Below are 22,603 nucleotides of genomic sequence, written 5' to 3'. Positions count from 1 at the left end.
AATGGAGAAGGAATTAAAGTTCAGGGAGAAGAAATAAAAACTTTGAGGTTTGCTGATGACATTTTAATTCTCTTAGAGACAGCAAAGGACCTGGAAGATCAGATGAATGGAATGGACAGGGTCTTGAAAAGAGGAACAAGATGAACATTAACAAAAGGAAAAAAAAGATAATGGAGTTTGGTTGAATTAACTTGGACAACACTGAGGATTTGGATTAGGAAATCAGACACAACAGTAGTAGGTGTGTTTTGCTGTTTGGGTAGTAAATTAACTAATAATTTTTGTGGTCATATTGAAACAACAGCAATCTTCTTTAAGTTTATAACAAAACAGTGAGTCTAGATTGCAACTAATAATTACTTCTTTTGATAATTGGGTCCTCCCATGTGTTGCCAGGGTTGTTTAGACTACACTGCAGAAGTTGAGCTTGAAAGGCCCCAACACATCCTCCATACAGTCCCGATCTCCCTCCATGCAATTTTCATATTTTGTGCACACTAAAGAAAGACATCTGCGCCAGTCAATTTGCTTCGGATGAAGCGGTGCATGCCAGGGTACGGTTATGGTTCTGTAAGAAACCACAAACATTGACAGTCTTGTCTCACAGTGGGATAATTGTATTAACAGTTGTGATTATTTTTGAAATAATGAACAGTTTATTTTCTTTTCTTACATGCCTCTTTTTTTTCATTTCAATGCATATTAAAAAAATCCACTGTGTGTGTGCTGCACGTATTCTGCTACCAGAGTAGCAGCTTTCTTTGTATAGTGCCTGTTTTATCCCCTCTTCCTAGTCCACTTGTCTACATCATTGTGTGCCACACGAAACTCCCCCTAACTGTACCAGACATTCCTATTATGCACACTTGCTGCTTTTCCCCTTCCTGTCATTGGGTACCCTTGCCACCAACAACCTCTCCTGCTCTGCACCTCCTTTCTCCCGTCACCTACTCCACCCAATTAGACCCCTCATTTCAGGTGAGGCACAGTGCTGGTGTAATGTAGTTGGCCAGGGTATAGGACAAGGTAACTATGCAGGTGTGTGTGTGTGTGTGTGTGTGTGTGTGTGTGTGTGTGTGTGTGTGTGAGAACTTTGAAGGAGGAGGTCATTGTCTGAAAACTTAATAATGTTTTGTATCTTCTGTGTGTGTATATCAAACATGACACCTCAGATATGCAGCAGGTTATATTGACTTTCCATTAGTTATATATCACTATGGACTTTCCTTTACCACACAAAATGATAAATGCAAATGTGAAAAATTAAAATGAGGTACGTAAGCTTGAAAGAATGCTACCAAAATGTGGGTTGTTAATTTAATTAGTAAATGGGCACTGAAACTGAAAAGTGTATTGAATTTATCACAGGTTTTTAAAACACCACAAATGACAAGAAATCTTCATTTCACAGTGGAGAAAATTATTCAATACTGACCAGGTAGAAGGCAATGCAGGTTTCTTAATTTCTAGCTTTTAATGGAAATATAATCAACAGTCTTAAGTGTGAAATAACCACAGAAATCAATGTGGGATGTACAATGAATGTATCCATTAGGACAGTGCAGAAAAATTTGGCATTAATGGGCTATGGCAGTAGACAACTGAAGCACGTGTATTTGCTAACATGACATCACCTGCAACATCTCTCCTGGGCTCATGACCATATCAGTTGGGTACCAGGTTGAGATTCATTGGGAGAGTCCTTAGAAAATGGTACCATACACACATCCAACTCTATGAAATCGCATCCTAAGGTAATCTTAACCATTAATTTCTGTACAACCTCATTGGTCAGGTAAATTCGTCCATGCCAATCTTGCACTGTACTTGACTGACCATACCACTGTCAATGGGTCTCTGGATACATTGCAACAATCCTCACTTCCTGGTTGTACCTTCCCTATCCCAGCCAGACTTCCGTTAGCCCTCAACCATTCATAATCAATAATGGAGATATTACTTCCAGGGTCAATAAGTGCACACACAGGTGCCCTTCCCAAGTTCATGCACACAAGTGACAATGTCCCGGTGTTTTAAAGCACAAACGGTTTGCATCCACATGGCAGCTTCCTATTTCCAGAAGCCCCTGCGGGTTCCCAGCGACAGCTAATTGTGCTGCCTGCTCCATGCAAAATTTTACAATCCCCTATCAGTTGTTCCATACTACTGCACATAAAACAAAACTCATCTCTATGCATATCCCTTTTTACACCACAGGAATTTGACCCCTGCCTTCCTGTACCCCTGCGAACCCTTCAGCTTTTTCCCATTTAGCACCAGCATGCTTAATATTCTCTATACTAATCACTAAACCATGTAAGTCCCCAAATGACTGTGGCTTATCAGCAAACATGATGTGCGACCTGTCCCCCAGTCTCATATCTTCCAGTACACTCTTTACCGCCTCTGTCTCAGACGCTTCCAGGCACAGAGCCACCCTAGCCCCCTGATTATTTGTTGTTCCTTTCTGTTTATTTTCTGTTTTTTCTGCTGTCCCTCAGAAACCTTGGCATGGTTCTTAGAGCATGATGTTCAGTGTCAAAACATGTCAGGCTAAACTTGATTAAATTCTGGGCTTATTTATGGTCTTTTTTTTTTTTTTTTTTTTTTAATTCTGCCTGAGTGATCTGTGAAATATGTTTTCATCATACTCAGCAAGTAGTTCTTTGCTAGAATCCTTATGTATATTTCATTATTAATTAATGTAATTACTTGGTTTTGTTTATTATTAATACTGTTACTTGCTTTTGTTCCTAATTGTGTAAATTATAATTGGCAGCGAGTGCAGTCTAGCCATGGATTAGTGACAACAGTTGCCTATCAAATGGGCAAATCGGCTCAACCAGTTTATGCTTTGGAAGGTTCTGTGGCAGTAGCTGGAGCAGCTGTTAAGTGGCTGAAAAACAATATGAATCTAATAAGTACGTTTGCTGAGTCAGAGAAATTAGCCGATGAAGTAAGGACTACTGGTGATGTTTATTTTGTTCCTGCTTTTTCTGGACTTTATGCACCTTATTGGAGAAAAGATGCTCGTGGGTAAGACATTATTTCAAAAATTTTAAACTGTAAAAGCACTAATATTTTATTTGTGATGAACATATTGAGATAAAAATTGACTCTTGATGCTGGAAACATAATGTCATTTATTGTGCGTTGAGAGAGAAAGCACATAAAGAGAGATTCTTATGCACATTATTGTACGTATATCTTTGTCCATTGAGCACAATATTTCATCCACAACCATATTGCCCTCACCTTATCAGGCTGGTTGAAGCCATACATATGAGTACATTGCTTTTACATTTTTTCTCCCTTCCACAAAGCCTGAGTGTGTGTCAAATGCACAACATATCCACAAACACACTGACTTTATCAAATGTCAGTTCATTGTTGTTGTAAGGTGTTTGCTTTCACTTACCAGTTAATATGATAATTAAAAAGCAGTCTTGATCACAAATTTCTTTTCATCGGAGTGACTGGTTTCAATCTTTAAGGATCATCTTCAGATTCTGAAATAACACACGTACAGATAGAGGGATCTTTACAATAACATATATACACTGAAATAAAATTGCAAACTACATGTACACAGATGGCAGGTGGACTTCCATGGAGCAGGCTGCACCGACCCACGATGCTGAACTGACTGCTAAATGGATAGGCAGGGAATGGTCTTAAATAGCACTAGTCCCACTCACCGTCCTGTGTACGACATCAGTGTTAACCAATCGGAAGTACAGTGTATACTATTAGAATAAAATGTATTAAAATGGTCTATATTACTAAGATCTGAAGAAGAGTTATAGTTAAAATACATCATAAAATTGCTATGAAATACCAGAATGGCTAAGCCATGTCTCCGCAATATCCTTTCTTTCAGGAGTGCTAGTTCTGCAAGGTTCGCAGGAGAGCTTCTGTTAAGTTTGGAAGGTAGGAGACGAGGTACTGGCAGAAGTAAAGCTGTGAGGACGGAGCGTGAGTCATGCTTGGGTAGCTCAGCTGGGTGGAGCACTTGCCCGCGAAAGGCAGAGGTCCCGAGTACGAGTCTCGATCCGGCACACAGTTTTAATCTGCCAGGAAGTTGCTATGAAAGAGCTGTCTGTCAGAAAATGTAAAGTGTAGTAAATAATTAGCTTAAAATAATCTAGTCTAGGCTGCCTGTTATCCATTCCATAACATACGTGCTGTTAGCAAAGATATATGAAATAGCTGTCAAAGGTTTATATAGTGATAGAGAGAAGCTACTAGCAAATATGATCTATATAGATGTTAACGGTTGCCGTAGAAATGTTAGTTAATGTAAGTGCAGCTTTCCAGGTCTTTGTATGTAGTAGTTGGAGTTGTAATTGATTAACTTGCCCTTATATCCAGGACCAGTTTAAAGGCCAAGTGACACACGACGCTGCTTGGGGTACCAACATGAGAGGGGCACCAGAGGCACCACAACTGTAAAATTTCTATGCAGGATGTATTGCAATTTGTTGCAGCCACTTGGGGCCCCAAGCTGAGAGGGGTGCCCAAGTTTAAGATTTGTACACAATGTCTATCATGACTAACTATGAAAAACTGACGAAGGTAAAAGTGTGCAAGGGAAAATGAGGTGGGGGTTGCCAAATGATAAGTCGCTCCTGTGGAAAAGTGTTTTTGACCCACCCATGCTTATACATCAATTGTGTATATTGTGACACAGTCCCAGTAATTAGAGGTATGTGGCATAATCTTCATATGGTTGTAATTGATGCAGTATAACTCTGATAGATGATGATCTCGGAACGCAGCCCCTTGAAACAGCATTCTAAGCACTCTATCCATCTGTGCCATGTGCTGATTTTAAAACACAGGTCAGTTTGTCTTTCTCCTGTAAACCTTAAGGCCCACTGTGCCATCTGCTATCTTCTGTGCCATGATATGTAGAAAGACGCTCTTCAATTCACTTCAGTTTTCATAGTGGAGTTGATCTTACGATTTATCAAGTTGATCTGTACAAGGAAATCATTCAGCATATTTCTTGCATGTTGCCATATAACAAACAGTGTAATGGAACAACGGAAAATCCAGAATGGACTAAACAATATTGTGAAAAGAAGAGTTGCTACTCACTATATAGCGTAGATGTTGAGTCGCACTTAGGCACAACAGAAAGAAGCTATATTTGTTATAGTCTTTTTGTTGTGCATATCTGTGACTCAGCATCTACACTATAGGGTGAGTAGCAACTTCCCTTTGCACAATATTGTTACAATGTAATGGAAGAAATATGTCGGGTTCCAACGGTACACATGGGCCACAACAGGTGTAAGTTGCTACTTCGTTGCTCCCCTGTAAGTATATTCTGTTGAAAAGGAAGTAAGGAAGTCAGTAAGTAAATTGGTCAGTCAGAGCTTACCTGAAGAGGTTGGTAGTACTAACATCTAAATCCTGACGTATTAACTCCAAGAAATCCTTGATGTCCTATTAAAAGAGCAGATGGCACAATTGACCAGTGGATGGAAAAATGGGAGATTTGTACCGACTTCAATTTAAAAGCCAACAGCTGTCATTCACTGTCACAGGGGAATGGAGTGGTCAGAAGCCTGTTACACAAGGCTTGTGCCCCCAGTGACAAAATGTCTCACTAAGGAACTGAGAAACCTAAAAGGCTTCTTTTGTGAAAATGGCTACACAGGACAACTGATTCAATGCACACTACACGGACACTGCAGTGGAAAGAAACAGAAGAGGAACCTGAGAAGGCTACTGTGTTTCTTCCATATGGTTTGGCTTTTTTTTTTTTTGGGGTGGGGGGGGGGGGGGGTGGACTGGACCAATCACAAAGAGCTAGCAGATTACACAGTTGTTTCCTACCTACCTACAAAGCAGGCAAACTACTTCACAGTGTTAATGATGATCTCTGTGGTCTATCAAACCCTATGTCAATGTGGCATGACATTCATGCAGGAAACAGCGAACACAGTTGAAGTTCACTGCTGTGAACACCAGTGGTCGGCCTACTTACTTCCTTCAGTACAGCAAATATGCAGGGTAAAGTGTTCTCTCTGTTACGTAGAAATAATTACACACGTGAAGATTCTGCCACTGACTTCAGAGTATTGCATTTGTGACATAAAAGAAATAATTTTGTCATAAGTGTGGGGCTAATTAATTAATTGTGACTGCTGTTGTAATGTTACCAAAGCTTTGGGCTTATTAAAAGGTGGAAAGAGATGCTCTGCAGCAACAGTGAACCAATTTGTGATGAAAGTCGAGCACAAGTGGGCATATACTTTAACACATCACCAGATGTTAATTTCAGTCAGAGCAACAATGGACCAGACATTTCAGGAAAGGGAGCATGGAGATCAAAACCTCATGCTTGGTAATAGCATTTAATCAATTAGCATCATAATTTCATGTAATATTGGGTGTTTTACGATATGCGAGATCCAGCTGTAAGCCTGAGATTTATTCTCTCATCAATTCTTGGAGGAACTTAAGAGTTACAAGTGGTGTATGTTCATGAAATTCCATTTTTATTGTTGCTAATTTATGACACTTTTTGCTTGACTAAAAAAAAACTTTGGTCTCCTCATACTGTTAATATTCTCCTTTTGTTTGTTTTCTTTAATTTTTTTGCCTCTCTTATATGTGCTGTATTAGTTTAGACATGCACCTCTGAAATTTTTCCAGAGAATACTGCTAACCAATTGAAGTAAAGTTATTCTTTACTCAAGTTAAAATATGATACACAACCCACTGCCTAAACAGTTTTCTCATCACTTTCATCTTGTTTATGTTGTATGTATATCTGACTGATTTTGAGTGTAGACCTTGATAGTTTTACTTTAATTTTCCATTCAGCAACATTTTTTTTGCTTACAGTGTTCAGTTTGAATTCTGATTGGACATTCATAGTTGGGTCTCAAATTTTGTTTTTCTCTGTGATTTTGAGTGCTGCTTTTTTCGTGATTACGGCTCCTTGAGCTCATTACCTTTCCTTTACAGATGTGAATTATTGATTGGTTTTCATACACTTCAGATTTATTTTTTAGCAGAATATGGTAAATGTTTTGAAATCCATATTTATCTTTACAGTGTTGTTGAAGCTTCATACAGTTTCTTAATGCCTGCAACTTTTTCCTAGTTTGACGGAGCTCCTCAGGTTACCGACACAATTACATGGCTTTTTTTGGGGCTTTATGTGAATAAGCAATGTAGTTGCTAATGTCCAGTTGTGGTTAAACACACACACACACACACACACACACACACACACACACACACACACACACACACACACACACACACACACACAGAGTAATATTCTGTACAGGTACAGTGCAACTGATAATTTATTACTAAATCTTTATCATCTTGAACAGTTTTCAGTCCCAGGTTGGGTCTATTTGGAACATAAGCCCCACCATGTAGTCCTATTTTTCCCACCCTGTTTCTTTGTTCAGTCTGGTCCAGTCCCTGCCTTTTTTGTTTCAACATATTCGTCTACACCTTTCAGCCGTCTATTCCTTGGTCTTCCTCTTGGTTGTTCCCTTCGCATCCCCATTTCATTTATATTCTTGAGAACCCTCTTGTTTTCCTTTCTCATTAAGTGCCCATACAATCCTAGCCTTGAGGTTTCTATCGTGCTCTGCAGGGGTTCCTCTTTCATTATTTCTCTTACCATTTCACTCCTCATCCTGTCTCCTTTGTTTACTCCTACCCTACTTCTGAGGAACTTGATTTCACATACCTGTAATCTGTTTACATGTTATTTCTTCATCATCCATGTTTCAGATGCATGTGTTAGTAATGGGATGTAGTAAACTTCTTTACAGTACTTCCTTGTTTTTTTGTGGAATGTCTTTATTCCAAACCAGGCTCCTAACAATTTGCAGGAATACCTCTGCCTGTCTGCCATGTTCGCTGATCCCTTTTTCATTTCTTCCATTTGCCTCCATCACACGTCCCAAGCACTTGACACTCTCCCTCTTCTTCAGTTGTTCACCTCCAGTCCTCATTCTAATTAGTCTATCTTTCTTTCTAGTTGTAACTATGATCTCTCATTGGTTCACATTAAATTTCATTCCCTACTATCTCACAGTTTCTTCCAAAGCATCCAACGCTTCCTGAATATCCTCCCACCTGTTTCCCCAGATCATCAAGTCATCCATGACACCATTGCTTGTCATATCTAGTTTTTTCTTCTACCTTGGTCATTATCTCATCCAAGACCACAATGAGGAGAGGTGACAATGCACTACCCTGTTTCACACCACTTGTGTGCTGGAACCAGTGTGTCCTTTCATTTCTGACTTTCTCACAACTCTGACTTCCACAGTACATATCCTCCATTCTGCTTGTCATCTCTTTCTCCACTCCCTTCTTTTCTAGTGCTTACTATACCCTTTTTCTAAAGATGATATCAAGTGCATTTTCAGTATCGAGAAAAGCCCTCACAAGGTCTTCCCCAAATTCATAATGGTGCTTCTGGAGGTGCCTCATTGCAAATATGAGGTCAACTGTTGACGTCCCAGATTTGAGGCCACGCTGTTGGTCTCTCAATTTGTACTTTACCCTTGTTTGGATTCTGCCCTCGAGGATGTTTTCATATACCTTGGCGGAGTCAACATTGTCAAAAGCTTTCTCCAAGAAAATGCTAGAAACGTAGGTTTGCCTTTTCTTAATCTATCTTCTAAAATAAGTTGTAGGGTCAGTATTCTAAGGAATCCAAACTGATCTTTTCCCAGGTCGGTTTCTATCAGTTTTTCCATTTGTCTGTAAAAAATTCGTGTTAGTATTTTGGAGCCGTTGACTTATTGAACTGATAGTTCGGTAATTTTCACACCTGTCAACGCTTGCTTTCTTTGGGATTGGAATTATTATATTCTTCTTCAAGTCTGAGGGTATTTCACCTACATAAGTGATTTATCCAAGACATAGCAGGACTCTTCAAAAGCTGCAATGTTTGCTGATAACACATGTATAGTGATGACTGGTCCAAATACATCCATACTAGACAAGGCCAGGAGAATATTGAAACAGACTTAAAACTAGTACACAGCTAACTGTGTAATCCTTAACCTAACGGAAACTCATATGATATAATTTCACACAAATAAAAATAACTTACAGGTACGAGAAGTAGAGATCAAAGGGCATACATTGAGTGAGGCTTCATGCATAAGTTCTTGGGCATACCAGTGGATAATGAACTGATAAGGCCCCAGCATGCGGATAAGTTAGCCAAAAAGCTCAGTTTTTGCCCACTTTGCACTCAGAAATATCTCGTTGTGTTGACTGCAGACAGGAATGCTAGCATACATTCACTCAGTTCTGTTCTACGGCAGAATCGTTTGGAGCACTGCAACCAAAGTGAGAAAAAGTATTTATTCTTCAGAAGTGTGCAAAAAGAATATTGAGTAAAGTTGATAACTGAAAGTCTTGCAGGAGCCTCTTCATGAATACGGGGATTCTTTCACTCGCATACCGATTTATATACTCCATAACGCTATTTGTCATAAATAACAAGAGTGAATTTTGAATGAATTTTGCACTTTACAACCATAATACTAGAACTAGAAACAATTTTCATGGAGAGTACATCTCCCTCTCTAGGGTTCAGAATGGAGTTTATGCTCTGGTGCTAAAGACAATAGCAGGATTCCACTGGAAATCAGGCATGTTACTGAAGATCCCCAAATATTTATGAATACCTAATTAGCCACTCCTACAATTTATCAGGATACTGGGCTCAACAATGCAGTGGGGGTGTTGATGGGATGCTGTACAGCACCAGATTTGCACCTGGTGGTCAAAATTGGAAGTAAATTTTTTCAGCATCAATCAGTTCAGGATTAATGCATTAGCACATCTGCCAAGTTTTGCTGCCATGCAACAGTTACAGCCCTCACTGCACCTTCACTGCACTTTAATTATAACCTCTTGGCATTTGTAATAGAGCTTGAATCATCTAGTATATATGCAACTGATAGTGGTCTGTGTAAATTTATACAGAAGCTTTCTTTGAAGTATTAGAGGGACTGCAACTGAGTAGTATAGGAGGAGTAGCAGTGCATTTTTTTTTAAGTAGTAGTTTTTCTCCTAACATACATGTACAAAGTAATTATGGTAATTATCTGTTTGAGGGATTGGCATTATTTTGTTTTAGTATACTTTACAAAAATAGCCAGCAGTGGTTGCTTCTAGCTGTCATACATAACTTGATTTGTTCCACATCCATGAAGACTCTCCTTCATGATGCAATGTATGCAACACAGTGTGTGGATGAATGAATGAAGATGAATACAATAGATGAGAATACGAATAACATCTCTGAAAGATTTGTCCACTTTCAGGGTTGTGATGTGTTTTCAGACACACATAAGGCATATCTTCCATGTTTAACTGTGTGTCTCTTTTTCCACTTCCACTTAGTTATAAGATATGAAAATACTTTGTACCTTACAATTACATCAAAGCCAGCTAAGTGCTTTCTTGCAAACACACTATGCCGTAGTGAAGTTTCTTATATTTCTGTGCAGTCATTTAAGATCATCTTACCACAGAGTAGTATCTTGTTACGTTCCTTGTCTCATTCAGAAGTTTTTGTTTCAGGTTAATTGTTAAATATGTTTCAAATCAAATAAATTTGATATAATGAGACCTAATGTTTTACATAAGAAAAGACAAGGTACAGATCAGTGGTTTTCTTAAATATAACTTGGGCAATGGTCTCTGGGGATGAGATTTTAGTTTGTGTAAATTTTATGTGTGGGGTCAGGTTTTTACGTATAACAGAAAAATACAAAAAAATATTTTGACTTTTTTGATATCCTTGAGGACAGTTTTACTTGCGACCTGTAGAAGGAGTATTAGCATATCAGATCTTTATAAATATGTAGCATGCAAGTTTTTTCTGACAATGTTAAACATCCTTGAAGATCTTCTCAGGGTTGTTTTGTGGAATGATTGTGTACCTAAGCAGTTATAACTGTGAATGACAGTTCCAATTCTCAGTAATTGATATAATGCAGAACGCTTTCAATATCAGACTATTTCATGCGGCCCCATAATAGATTTAGATGTGGTTAACAGTCAGTGGTACTGTTTCATCAACACCACACCATAGTAAGCAAGTTATTTAACAGTGGAAACCAATTTTTAAAATTATTCAGTTTAGTTTATCCTGATTCTAAATACTTTCATTCACTCACTGATGTATTTAGAGGATTCATGCAGTATATTGTGATATTTCATTTTAACAGCATCCTCTGTGGATTGACGCAGTTTACTACAAAGTGCCATATTATTCGAGCTTGTTTGGAGGCTGTCTGTTTTCAGACACGAGACATATTAGAGGCAATGAAAAAAGATTGTGGATTTCCTCTGAGGAAACTGAAAGCTGATGGAACAATGACACAAAATGATTTGCTTATGCAGCTTCAGGCTGATATTTGTGGAATCCCTGTTGGTATGTACATGATATTTTTAAATGTATTTTCCATCTTCTGTCAAAATGATGGCATCTTAGCAGATTTTATTCTGTCCTTAAAAACAATTTTAAGTGAAATGTGTAACAATGTTCTTTCTAGGGCTTGTAAATTTTCTCTGAACTTTACACCCAGGCATAATGTCACTTGATTAGGCATCAAATACCTCTTTGTGGGGTTCTTAATTAATTTGAAACTGGAAGTAAGATGACAGTACAAATGTGCTGCTGTTGATATTCTTTATATTCTGCTTCAGTTTGTCCTCTAATAAGATTGCAATTAGGCCACAGTATTTCAGAGTGTTCAAAATTTCCCTTTGAGAAACTGAGATACTCCTTTAGATTGAGATCTACAGGGCTATTACAAATGATTGAAGCGATTTCATAAATTCACTGTAGCTCCATTCATTGACATATGGTCACGACGCACTACAGATACGTAGAAAAACTCATAAAGTTTTGTTCGGCTGAAGCCGCACTTCAGGTTTCTGCCGCCAGAGCGCTCGAGAGCGCAGCGAGACAAAATGGCGACAGGAGCCGAGAAAGCGTATGTCGTGCTTGAAATGCACTCACATCAGTCAGTCATAACAGTGCAACAACACTTCAAGACGAAGTTCAACAAAGATCCACCAACTGCTAACTCCATTCGGCAATGGCATGCGCAGTTTAAAGCTTCTGGATGCTTCTGTAAGGGGAAATCAACGGGTCGGCCTGCAGTGAGCGAAGAAACGGTTGAACGCATGTGGGCAAGTTTCACGCGTGGCCACGGAAGTCGACGAATAAAGCAAGCAGGGAGCTAAACGTACCACAGCCGACGGTTTGGAAAATCTTACAGAGAAGGCTAAAGCAGAAGCATTTCTTAAACAGGAGATTGGAAAACCGATGGATCGGTCGTGGTGGAGATCATGATCAACAATTCATGTCGTGGCCTCCACGCTCTCCCAACTTTCTGTGGGGTTATATGAAAGATTCAGTGTTTAAACCTCCTCTACCAAGAAACGTGCCAGAACTGCGAGTTCGCATCAACGATGCTTTCGAACTCATTGATGGGGACATGCTGCGCCGAGTGTGGGAGGAACTTGATTATCGGCTTGATGTCTGCCGAATCACTAAAGGGGCACATATCAAACATTTGTGAATGCCTAAAAAACTTTTTGAGTTTTTGTATGTGTGTGCAAAGCATTGTGAAAATATCTCAAATAATAAAGTTATTGTAGAGCTGTGAAATCGCTTCAATCATTTGTAATAACCCTGTACTTCTTTTATAATTTCTAGTTCAGTAGTTGTTGCATAACATTTTTAATGGAGGCTTAAATTTACCTATGACAGCCACAACAAAGAACATTTTTTTTGTAAGTAACTAACTAGAACAGCTATGTAATTCTCCTTACTTCGCCAGATTTTATGTTGCTAAAAACTGGCTTCAGCATTTTGAAGATGGGATTTATAAAATGTTCACAGTAGCCTCGTGGTTATAGACTGGTATTTCAGTGTTGGGTTGTTGATGAAATGTGATACAGAGCTATTCCTTGATATTGTAAAATGATCCATTCCTTCATATATTATCTACACTGGTAACAATGTATAGTGCTTGGATTTAAACATGTTAGCCCCATTTTCTACTCTGATGTCTGATGAAGAGAAGCAGAAAAAAAGAGAGAGAGAGAGAGAGAGAGAGAGAGAGAGAGAGAGAGAGAGAGAGAGAGAGAGAGAGAGAAACATAAATGCACACTTCCATGGCACTGAAAAATATTTGCTAGATGTTAAATAAATTTGATGTCACTTAATTTTGTTATGTCCTAACGTGTAGATAATTGATATTTGTACAGTACTTCTACACTGGGAAGTAAATTTGTAACTGAATGTGGATACTGGCATGATGATAGATGATATGATATTATAGTTCAAAAAGAGAATGATCGCTTAACACTTTGTGTCCTCATTTGTAGAGTAGAAACTTGCACTGGTTGTTCTTACCATATTTTCGGCTATAATAGTAACTCAAAGGTAGTTAATGAAAAAAAAAACTTGCTTAAAGTGGTGTTTAATACTTATGCTATTTAATTAATATGTATAGGGGACTTATGACCTAAGATGTTGAGTCCCATAGTGCTCAGAGCCAATTAATATGTATGTCAATAAAGAATTTTATTTTTTACAATACTGTTTTCTAAACAAGGAAATATTGGTCAAGAGTTCATACAGGTTTTTCAGAAAGCTGCCTGATTATTTTACAAACAAATTTAATAATGAGCATACATTTGGTCTTATGTTCAGTTACCATGTTCGAGGATCTTTTCTGAAACTATTGTCTACTGCATACAATAAATTTTAAATAACAGTTATTGATGCTGACTTTGCACTAAGTAGACTGTAGCTCATATCTTTTTGCCACCCCCCCCCGCTCCCCCCCCGAGAGCTTAGCAATGATGCTTCCTTAAACTTTGATAGTGCACAGGTTGGAGAAGAGAAGTTTGTGCTTTGTAACTTCCTTGCACTGTTTGTTTTAGATTTAAGTTTGTTCTTCCATGTTTTCATCAAATAATTTGTAAATGGGGTCAGGGGGAGGGGGGGTTGGCAGCGGCAGCCTAAAATAGTATTGCATTGTCTGGATTGCCCTGAAGATATTACAGAATTTGGAACATGATCAATAGATTTCCAGCTTTCCTCAGTGTGTGCCCTCAACCTTGGTCTTCCAAGCTCTTGAAAAATGTTATACATGGGAATAACTCTAAGTGCCTCATCTGATCTCCTCTTTTGATTCTACTGTAAAGTGTTGTATTTGAAAATAAAACCTCTTTGGAATTATGTATTGAAGTATTTTGTTCCAAAATTTCTATTTGAACGCAGTCTGCATCATCACCACCACCACCTTCTAAGAAATCAGTATAACCATCTTACACAGAATATACACAAAAGAAATATCCTCATTGATCACACCACACCTTACCATGTCGATGAAACTGAGTGCATAGCAGAACACGGTCACTGTTAAAACCCACATATCAAAAGGAAATATACAAGCTTCTTCTTCAGTATGTTCAACTATGTATCAACTTATACTTGAACTACAGTCACTACTGAGAAACCAAATTACATGAAAATGATGAAAGCACATTCAGGAATAAGAGAGATATTGAGGAATTACACCTATTAAATTACAGGCAGCATACTTTCTGGCTCGTCAACTGATGCCATAATTTTAAAGGTATCACCTCAGAGTATTAATCTTTCCTTAAGTGACTGCACCCTAGTGCTATATTTAAAATGATATGTAACTGAAATATGCACCTCTCACTATGAGTTTGGGAGAACAATGTTTTGTCCTTTCACTGGGTAAGTAAACAGAGAACTTCACTTAGCGTGAGCAGAAAGTAATTGGATGGGTAATCAGAAGGAAGTGCTAACACTCAATACAGTAAGACTTAATCTGATCACATAAACAGTATTTTTTGTGTGTGTGTGTGTGTGTGTGTGTGTGTGTGTGTGTGTGTGTGTGTGTGTGTGTGCACCACATGCTTATAACAATTAGTTCCATGTGTGTCATTAGAAATCACCTTTTATCATATAAATTGTTTTGTCCTTTTGTATCAATGTTCTTGTCTTTGAACTTAACCAAACATTTCGTAGGTAAATAACTCAAAATAGTGTCTTGTATGTTAGCCCTTTTTTCCACCAACCCCTTCAACTGACCATATTGTGCTGCATTAGTGTATTTTAGTTACAGGAATTTAACCTCATTGTGATGCCAATATGATGTAAATCTCTGTGTATAAAGCAAACTGATGTATAAAGCAAACTGAGTTATATATTAATTGTTTTCTTCTCCATATTATGCCAAATCAGTATAAGTCACAGTGATTGTCGGCATTAAATCCAGATAAATTTTTTTGTGCCAGGAACACACAGGGGTAAAAAAAAAAATTTATGGACGACTTCTAGTAATATTTCTCTTAACAAAGAATTTTTACCCATGTGCAGCATGTTAAATAGATTTTGTGTAAAATTGTGCTGCGTAATGAAATCAAACGAGAAATTTAGGAATGAAAATGAGTAGACTGTGACATTCTGCTGGTCACAATGATAGATGGCATGTTAAAACCCAAACTTTCCTTGTTTTATTTTTTGACAAATGATCTAACTCTTTCAGGATTTTATAAGCAAGAACTGGGACAAATCTTTCTCCCAGCTTGAGATTCTTCTGTCCACATCTACCTCAGTACCTCAGTGTCAGTTAAAACACAACCTAATAATAAAGTCTGAAGCATGGATGCGCAAAACAGAATATATGGTTTTTGTGTGTCATCTGTAAAATTCATTGACAGTTTTTGGAGTAATTGAACAAGTCGACATGTTATGACAGCTGTTGCAGAAATACATGACCTGACCTGTAGACAGCAGGTGTTGTTTCAAATAAATGATTATAGTTGAAAGTATCAGCTTTATGAAGCCTTAAGTTTGAAGTTTGATGATGCTATGTTGTGTAGTATTTGTTTGGCAGCTCTCAGTGAATTTATAAACATGGATGAAACTAGTCATCCTTATTGAATACTTTCATTTGAAAAGTAGTCCAACTGATATTAAATCTGAGCTAGACTCTATTCAGTGGCGAGTCCACTCCTTTGTTTACAGTAGTAAAATATTAGATGTCAGTGTTTAAGTGAGGCTAACACGAACATCTTAGTCTACCAAATGAGTTAAGCACAACAGAAACGTTGAAGAAAATCCACAAAATGTTATTAGACAACTGTCACCTGAAAGCGTGTGAGCTAGCAGAAATTTTAGATGTTTCAAGAAGTACTGTAAACATACTGTCTGAAAATTTGGATGTGCCTAAGGTGGGTACTGTGTTTACTCACAATGAAACAAAAACATCATCTTGAGGATGATTCAGTTTTGTGTCTGGCAATGTTTCAAAGCCGTAAGGCATCAGTGTAAACATGGATGAAACCTGAGTCCATGACTTGACACCTGAGATGAAGGAACAGTGGACTGAAAGCAGAGAATTGGCTCCAAAGAAGGCAAATATAGTTCCAACTGCAGGCAAGGTCATGGCATCAGTTTTTTTTTTGTTTTTTTTTTCCCGCATGGGACAGTTTTCGTTGAGTATCTTAAAAGAGGAGTATTATTTGAACTTACTTCAGCATCTGAGATATCTATTCTCCCTAAGTCATTCACATGGTACTACTTGTGCTGGTTTGAGAGACTGTATCATTACTAGAAAGCAAAGAAGTGAAGCAGATTGTAATGAGTCAAAGCTTTCAGTGGAACAGAAATTAAATAATGTGTTACCAGGGGGTAACCATCAGATTATAGGAAATAAATGGAATGATTTAGCCATACAGAGAAGTAGGGACTGTTACAGAAAAATTACATACATAGTATTTTAAGTTTACACAGGGAAAATTTACGAATGTAAGCTAGCATTAAGCATCATTAGACTGTCATGCAAAATTCTTTTGGTTATAGAAGAGGGAGCATGAGCCAGTGCTGAAAATACGCAGTTGTGCATACTACATACAGATATTGCCAGTCTGGATGTTAACCTAGTTTATGCAGCTTCTTCTCAAGACAACTTGGATTTAATGTCTCATATTTCTTAAAGAATGGGTTGGTGCTCATTGGAAACAGTTTAAATACTGACAAATCATGCATTCTATAAATGAGATTATTTGTTCAAGAATTGAAATTATATTACAGACAGGGGACTTTTAAAAATGTTAGTGAAGTTTAAATAAAGCAGATTGATTACCTCACGACATCCAATTATATTATGAGAATTCAAAGTTCTATTAGTCTTGGGCTTCTCTATTTTAGTTATCTCATAATGTTTCACATTCTACTGCAACAATGAAGTATTCTTTGGTATGCAAAGCATCATAATTATAAATAATGTAATTTATCATGGTATTTATTTTTCTCTAAATGATTCAACGTTTTGAAAACAATTATCCTCTTGTTAAATTTTTGGATTCTGGGTTAACTGAAAAAGGAAAAGAAATTAAGACTTCATCATTTTCCACACTGGCTCTGTTTATGATGGGCATGCGTTTATTTAGCATCAATAAAACAGACAAAGTAGGAAAGGAATACATCATTTAACCTTCTTGTCTCAGATGCAAGACATGAAATACATAGTTCTTATATTGATATTAATAATTACTACTTGCATCCATTTTCATTTACACCCATTATTCCACGAAAATTCCAGCTACTTAGCAGCTGTTATAGTATCAGTATATGATCTTTTATTTACTTGAATGATTTAGATGACTTTTCCGCTGTAGTATTTAGTAGCACTTTTGTTTGATAGTATGGAAATGAGTTGGTCGCTGCCCCAACAAGCATGAAGACAGATTGTTCCAGTACCTGAATCGTGGAGCATTTAATGATCAGTATCTTCAATTGAAACTAAAGGATTGGCAGTGAGTAGAGGTGGTGCATGCTGTTTCTGCTTACTATTTGACATTTTGAAGTGAAGCTGCTGTCATTATGGTATAAATATGATACAAGCAATACTCTGTGAAGAAATGGGCATAATCTTATGATGATGATTAAATCTGTGAAGTTTGATATATCATTCAGGGATACGCATTTAAAATTATACTTTATTTGTCTGAGTTTTATCTAAATTTAATGTTGCGGTGCTAAATATACTTCCTGTTAAAGCTGTCCAATTTCAAGATATAACTCTGAATGATACATGATGGTATGATGAGGGAGGTAATAAATGCAAAAATTGCTGCAGAACTTTCTGCAACCAATAATTATTTCATTTTTTCGCCTTAACACAGCCTTCTAAATATTTTGATTTTGTACCATACTATTAAGTTATTTTATGAGATATTAACTGAATTTTCTGTTGGTTGTTGACAAAACAAGACAATAATATGAAATAGGAAAACCTTTCCTGGTTTTCTGAAAAAAAAAGAAAAAAAAAAGAAATTGTGGGATACTTTATTGATGTGAAAGATCCTTCATGACATGCTGAATTACAGGTATTTTCCTGCCAGAGCTATACTACACATGGAACATTTATTGACATGTCCTACGCCTTCCATACCTCCTCCTCCTCTCCTTACCTCCCTGTCCTCCTGACCCTCCTTTCTATCTTCACCTCACCTTATCCACACCCGTCCCCATCGCTGCCTCCTTGTCACTATCTTCCTTCTCTCCCTCCCCATCTCACTCCCCGTCCCTCCATAAATACATACGTAACTCCCCCCAATCCACCCTCTACCCACCCACCCACCCACGCCCCTCCGCCTCAACATCACTGCCTTCTCTCCTCCAACTCAGTAGCTCTCTCTTGGCCTTCACAAGCGCCCCATCACCTGCCCCTCACAAGCTCACAGTCACCCCCCTCCCCCTAATCACTAGCTCCCTGTTACCCTCACGCCCTCCCCCTCCATCACTAACTCCCTTTCACACCGCCTCCATCCCACCTCACTAGCTCTCTCTTCTGTTCACACTCTTTCCCCTTCACTTACCTCTGTTCTCCACATTGGAGTCTTATTCAGGATCACTTAAGGCAAATGTTGAGAGTATTCATTTGAAAGCGCATGTACTCTTCCAATCCAAGCTTGTGTTCCACCTCCAGTAATCTTGTCAGCGATGATACTGTAAAACCTATAACTCCTTCCTTTTCCTCCCCTTCTCCCCTCCCCTCCTCATCCTCCATCCCTCCCCCTCCTGCCCCTCTCCCTCCCTTGTATCCTTTCCTGTTACTCTCAAGCGAGAGAAAAACAACTGTCTACTTGTCTCTGTACAAGCCATAATTTCTCTTATCTTGTTTTCATGTTCCTTACACAAGATGTACATTGGTGGCTATAGGATATTACTGCAGTCAGTTGCAAATGCCAGTTACCTAAACTTTCTCAGTAGTGTTTTGCATAAAAAATGTTGTCATCCCTTCAGAGATCCCCATTTGAGTATGTGGAGCATTTCTGTAATATCTGCATGTTGATCAAACCTACTAGTAACAAATGTAGCTGCATGCCATTGAATTGCTTCGATTTCGATATCTTACTTCAACCTGACCTGGTGGCGATCCCAAAGTCTTGAGCAGTATTTAGTAATGGGTTGCACATGTGTTCTATACATGGTCTCCTATATAAATGAGCTACACATACCTAGAAGTGACCATTTGCTACCACCCTTACACGCTGTCCCATTTTGTATTGCTTTGCAGTGTTACATCTAGGTATTTAATCAATGTGACTGTCAGGCAGCACACTACTGATACTGTATTCAAAGATTATGGAATTATTTTTCGTACTCATCATCATCAACTTAAATTTTTCTAAATTTATAACAAGGTCTATTCATCACACTTGCCCTGTCTGTCAGATCATTCGTGTATGTTACACTTGCCAGAGGCACTCTCGACAATACTCTTGTTTCTGATGAACAAGGTAGATGCTGATTGTCCCCAGACAACATACTTCATTCAGAAGTCTTTGAACCATTCTCATATCTGAGAACCTGTTGTGCATGCTCAGACCTTCACTAAAAATCTGCAGTGGGGGTCTACGTTAAATGCTTTCCACAAATTTAGGAAATTTGAATTTGCCTATTGCCCTTCATCCATGGTTCACCAGATAATGTGAGAGAAAATTGCAAGTAGAGTTTTGCATGAGTGATACTTTCTAAATCAGATTTGTGGACAGAAACATTCTGTCTCATGAAGATTATTACATTTGAACTTGGAATATGCTCAAGAATACTGTGGCAAACCAACATTTAGGATATTGATCTGTATCTTTGTGGGTCCATTCTTTTAGCCTTCTTACATACAAGAGTCACCTGCACTTTTTTTCCTGTCACTTGGGTCTTTGTGCTAGGTAAGAGATTTATGATAAACGCAAGCTAAGTAAGGAGTCAATGCCAAAGAGTACTCTGAGGAAAACCAAACTAGGGATTCCATCTGGACCTGATGACTTATTTGTTCTCAACTCTTTCAGTTGCTACGCTGTAACAGGAATGCCTATCACCAAGTCCTACACGTGGGAGTCTGTCAGCGGTCAACCAGAGGTACTTTAGTATGATCTTCTTGTGTGAATGAGTGCTTCTAAAAACAAGGTTTGAAATTTCAGCTTTCCTTTTGAGGGGTTCTACAGCCATACCAGATTGGTCAACAAGTAACTGAACAGAAGTCTTTGGCCCGCTTAGCAAATTTACATAGGATCAGAATTTCCTCAAGTTTCTGGGAGATCTTTTGCTAGTATGACAGTGGATGTTGTTCCATGCTTTGATCTTTATATAGGCACAAGAATGTCTAATAACTTCTGCCTGTCAACATTTCTGAATTCTTTTTTGAACTGAGATTGCAACTACTCTGCTTCCTCAGAATATTATTAATTTTGGTATTAAACTGCAGTGGGTCTTTTCTGTCCATCATCTACTTAATTTGCATGTACTATACATCTCCAGAGCGCAATTCACAGTTGATTTAAAATTTGCCCATACCCCCGTGTACATCATATGGGAGCTAAATTCTGTCCAGTCATTGTCTAAGTAGGATGCTAACAACTGCTTGTCTACTCTTTCCAGGATAAAAGCTCTCCTGCCCTTCTTGATGGTTTTATTATTGTTAGTAACCCTTGTGACTACATAAGGCCAGTTCAGAGTCATGGGGTCTAAAATATTTATATTGTATATGGGTTGTCGAACTAGCTGCTCAAGATGGTTTTTGGAAAATGTGTTCAGAACTACTTCACAAGATTGTCTACCCTTACCACCTTCACTGAATCCATAGAAGTCCCAGTCTATACTTTGTAGGTTAAAATCACTTCCAGCTATTATGGCGTGGTCGAGATGCTTCCGCACTACTTAAACTTAGTTCTCATTTGTGGCAATTGAACAAGCTTCACAGAAATTCCTCTCTCTGAAATATGACAACCTTTTTTATCTATATGCAGTTAAAAATAAAGGCTGCTTATGTAACTGAACTCTTTTTCATAAATTAATGGAAATATTGTTATTTCAGCTGTTTAAATTTCCTTCAGTTTTGTAGTGACTAGAATTCTTATAAAACTGAATTAGTTTTTCTAATATATTTGTGGATGGTATTCCTCCATTTTTGCTACAGATATTAAACATGATTTTTCACAGAACACTGTGTGCATGTTCAAAGAAAGAACACTGAATTGCCTAATGTGATCCATGATTGGTTAGCATTTACGCAAGTATATCATGAAAAGAAACATAAGAATTATGGATGTTACTGTTGAAGTTAGGCATTTTTGTAGCTAGACAGACATCACATACTTCAGACATAATTGAAATGCTAGGAGAAAGTAGCAAAACGACTGAGGAAGTAGTGACACATCTTGTATCATGTGATTAACACAGTAAATATTGCCACTGTTTGACCATTATTCCTGTGTAAAGTGCCACTGCTACACAGTGAACATACATATTAACTCTCTAGTTGCCAGCAGAATACAGACATTTTCAAACAGACAGGAATAAACTTAATCTGATTAGCTCAAACATGTAATAGACAGATTGAAAATGGTCATTTTAATGGTAGTGGTATCTGATTATGTGTTTGCAGGAGAAAAGGATAAAGAAATAGCTGGGTGTTTTTCTGATAGCCTGAGCACTGGATTTAAAGCATGTATTTAGCTGAACATTATACTTAGACTTACAGATATTAACAATATTTCATCAAGTGTTGAAACTAAAGATAATTGCCCATCTGTGAACCACTGATAAGCAATAAATCTGCAGTTTAACTGGTGCAGCAAAATTTTCTCATTGTTCTCTCTTCTAAAACTGTCACCACTACACAAGTGCACAAAGATGGAGTTAATTTTCTATTTTACCCTTTTTATATTACACTGAATCCATTTACAGAGGAGACACTCGATGGTTGTAAGAAATAAGAGAGCCGTAGAACTCCTTTGGGTAAATTGAATAATCAAACCACGTTATATTACCAGTTTGTCACATTTAGCACCAAAGTTTTTACTTGTGGGATTACTTATTTAAAAAAAGTAATATAAGTTCACTCCATTATGAACTTCAGAATTAACCAGTGTTCAAATATCTTTTTAAAACATTCTTCATTTTCATTATGTGTCCTAATCTGCTGTAGAATTTTTTTCCAGTTCTGTAACATGAAGTAGTTTGATC

At 37.8% G+C, this 22,603-nt stretch overlaps 1 protein-coding gene across 4 annotated transcripts in view; it reads left to right on the top strand.

Annotated features, from left to right (window-relative positions):
• The window catches only part of LOC124591764 (glycerol kinase 2-like), a 276,367-nt gene that overhangs the window by 229,817 nt on the left and 23,947 nt on the right, over positions 1–22,603 (top strand). For 3 of the 4 annotated variants that reach the window (XM_047131767.1, XM_047131770.1, XM_047131768.1), the window contains 2 exons: positions 2,780–3,036; positions 11,241–11,446. In XM_047131767.1, coding sequence (XP_046987723.1) covers positions 2,780–3,036; positions 11,241–11,446 — 463 coding nt within the window. Of the gene's footprint in view, positions 1–2,779; positions 3,037–11,240; positions 11,447–17,777; positions 17,920–22,603 lie in introns of those variants that run through there. The other variant, XM_047131771.1, reaches the window with a different exon arrangement.

Source organism: Schistocerca americana, chromosome 2 (assembly GCF_021461395.2).
Source record: "Schistocerca americana isolate TAMUIC-IGC-003095 chromosome 2, iqSchAmer2.1, whole genome shotgun sequence".
Lineage (NCBI taxonomy): Eukaryota > Metazoa > Arthropoda > Insecta > Orthoptera > Acrididae > Schistocerca > Schistocerca americana.
This window is presented reverse-complemented; position numbering and strand designations above follow the sequence as displayed.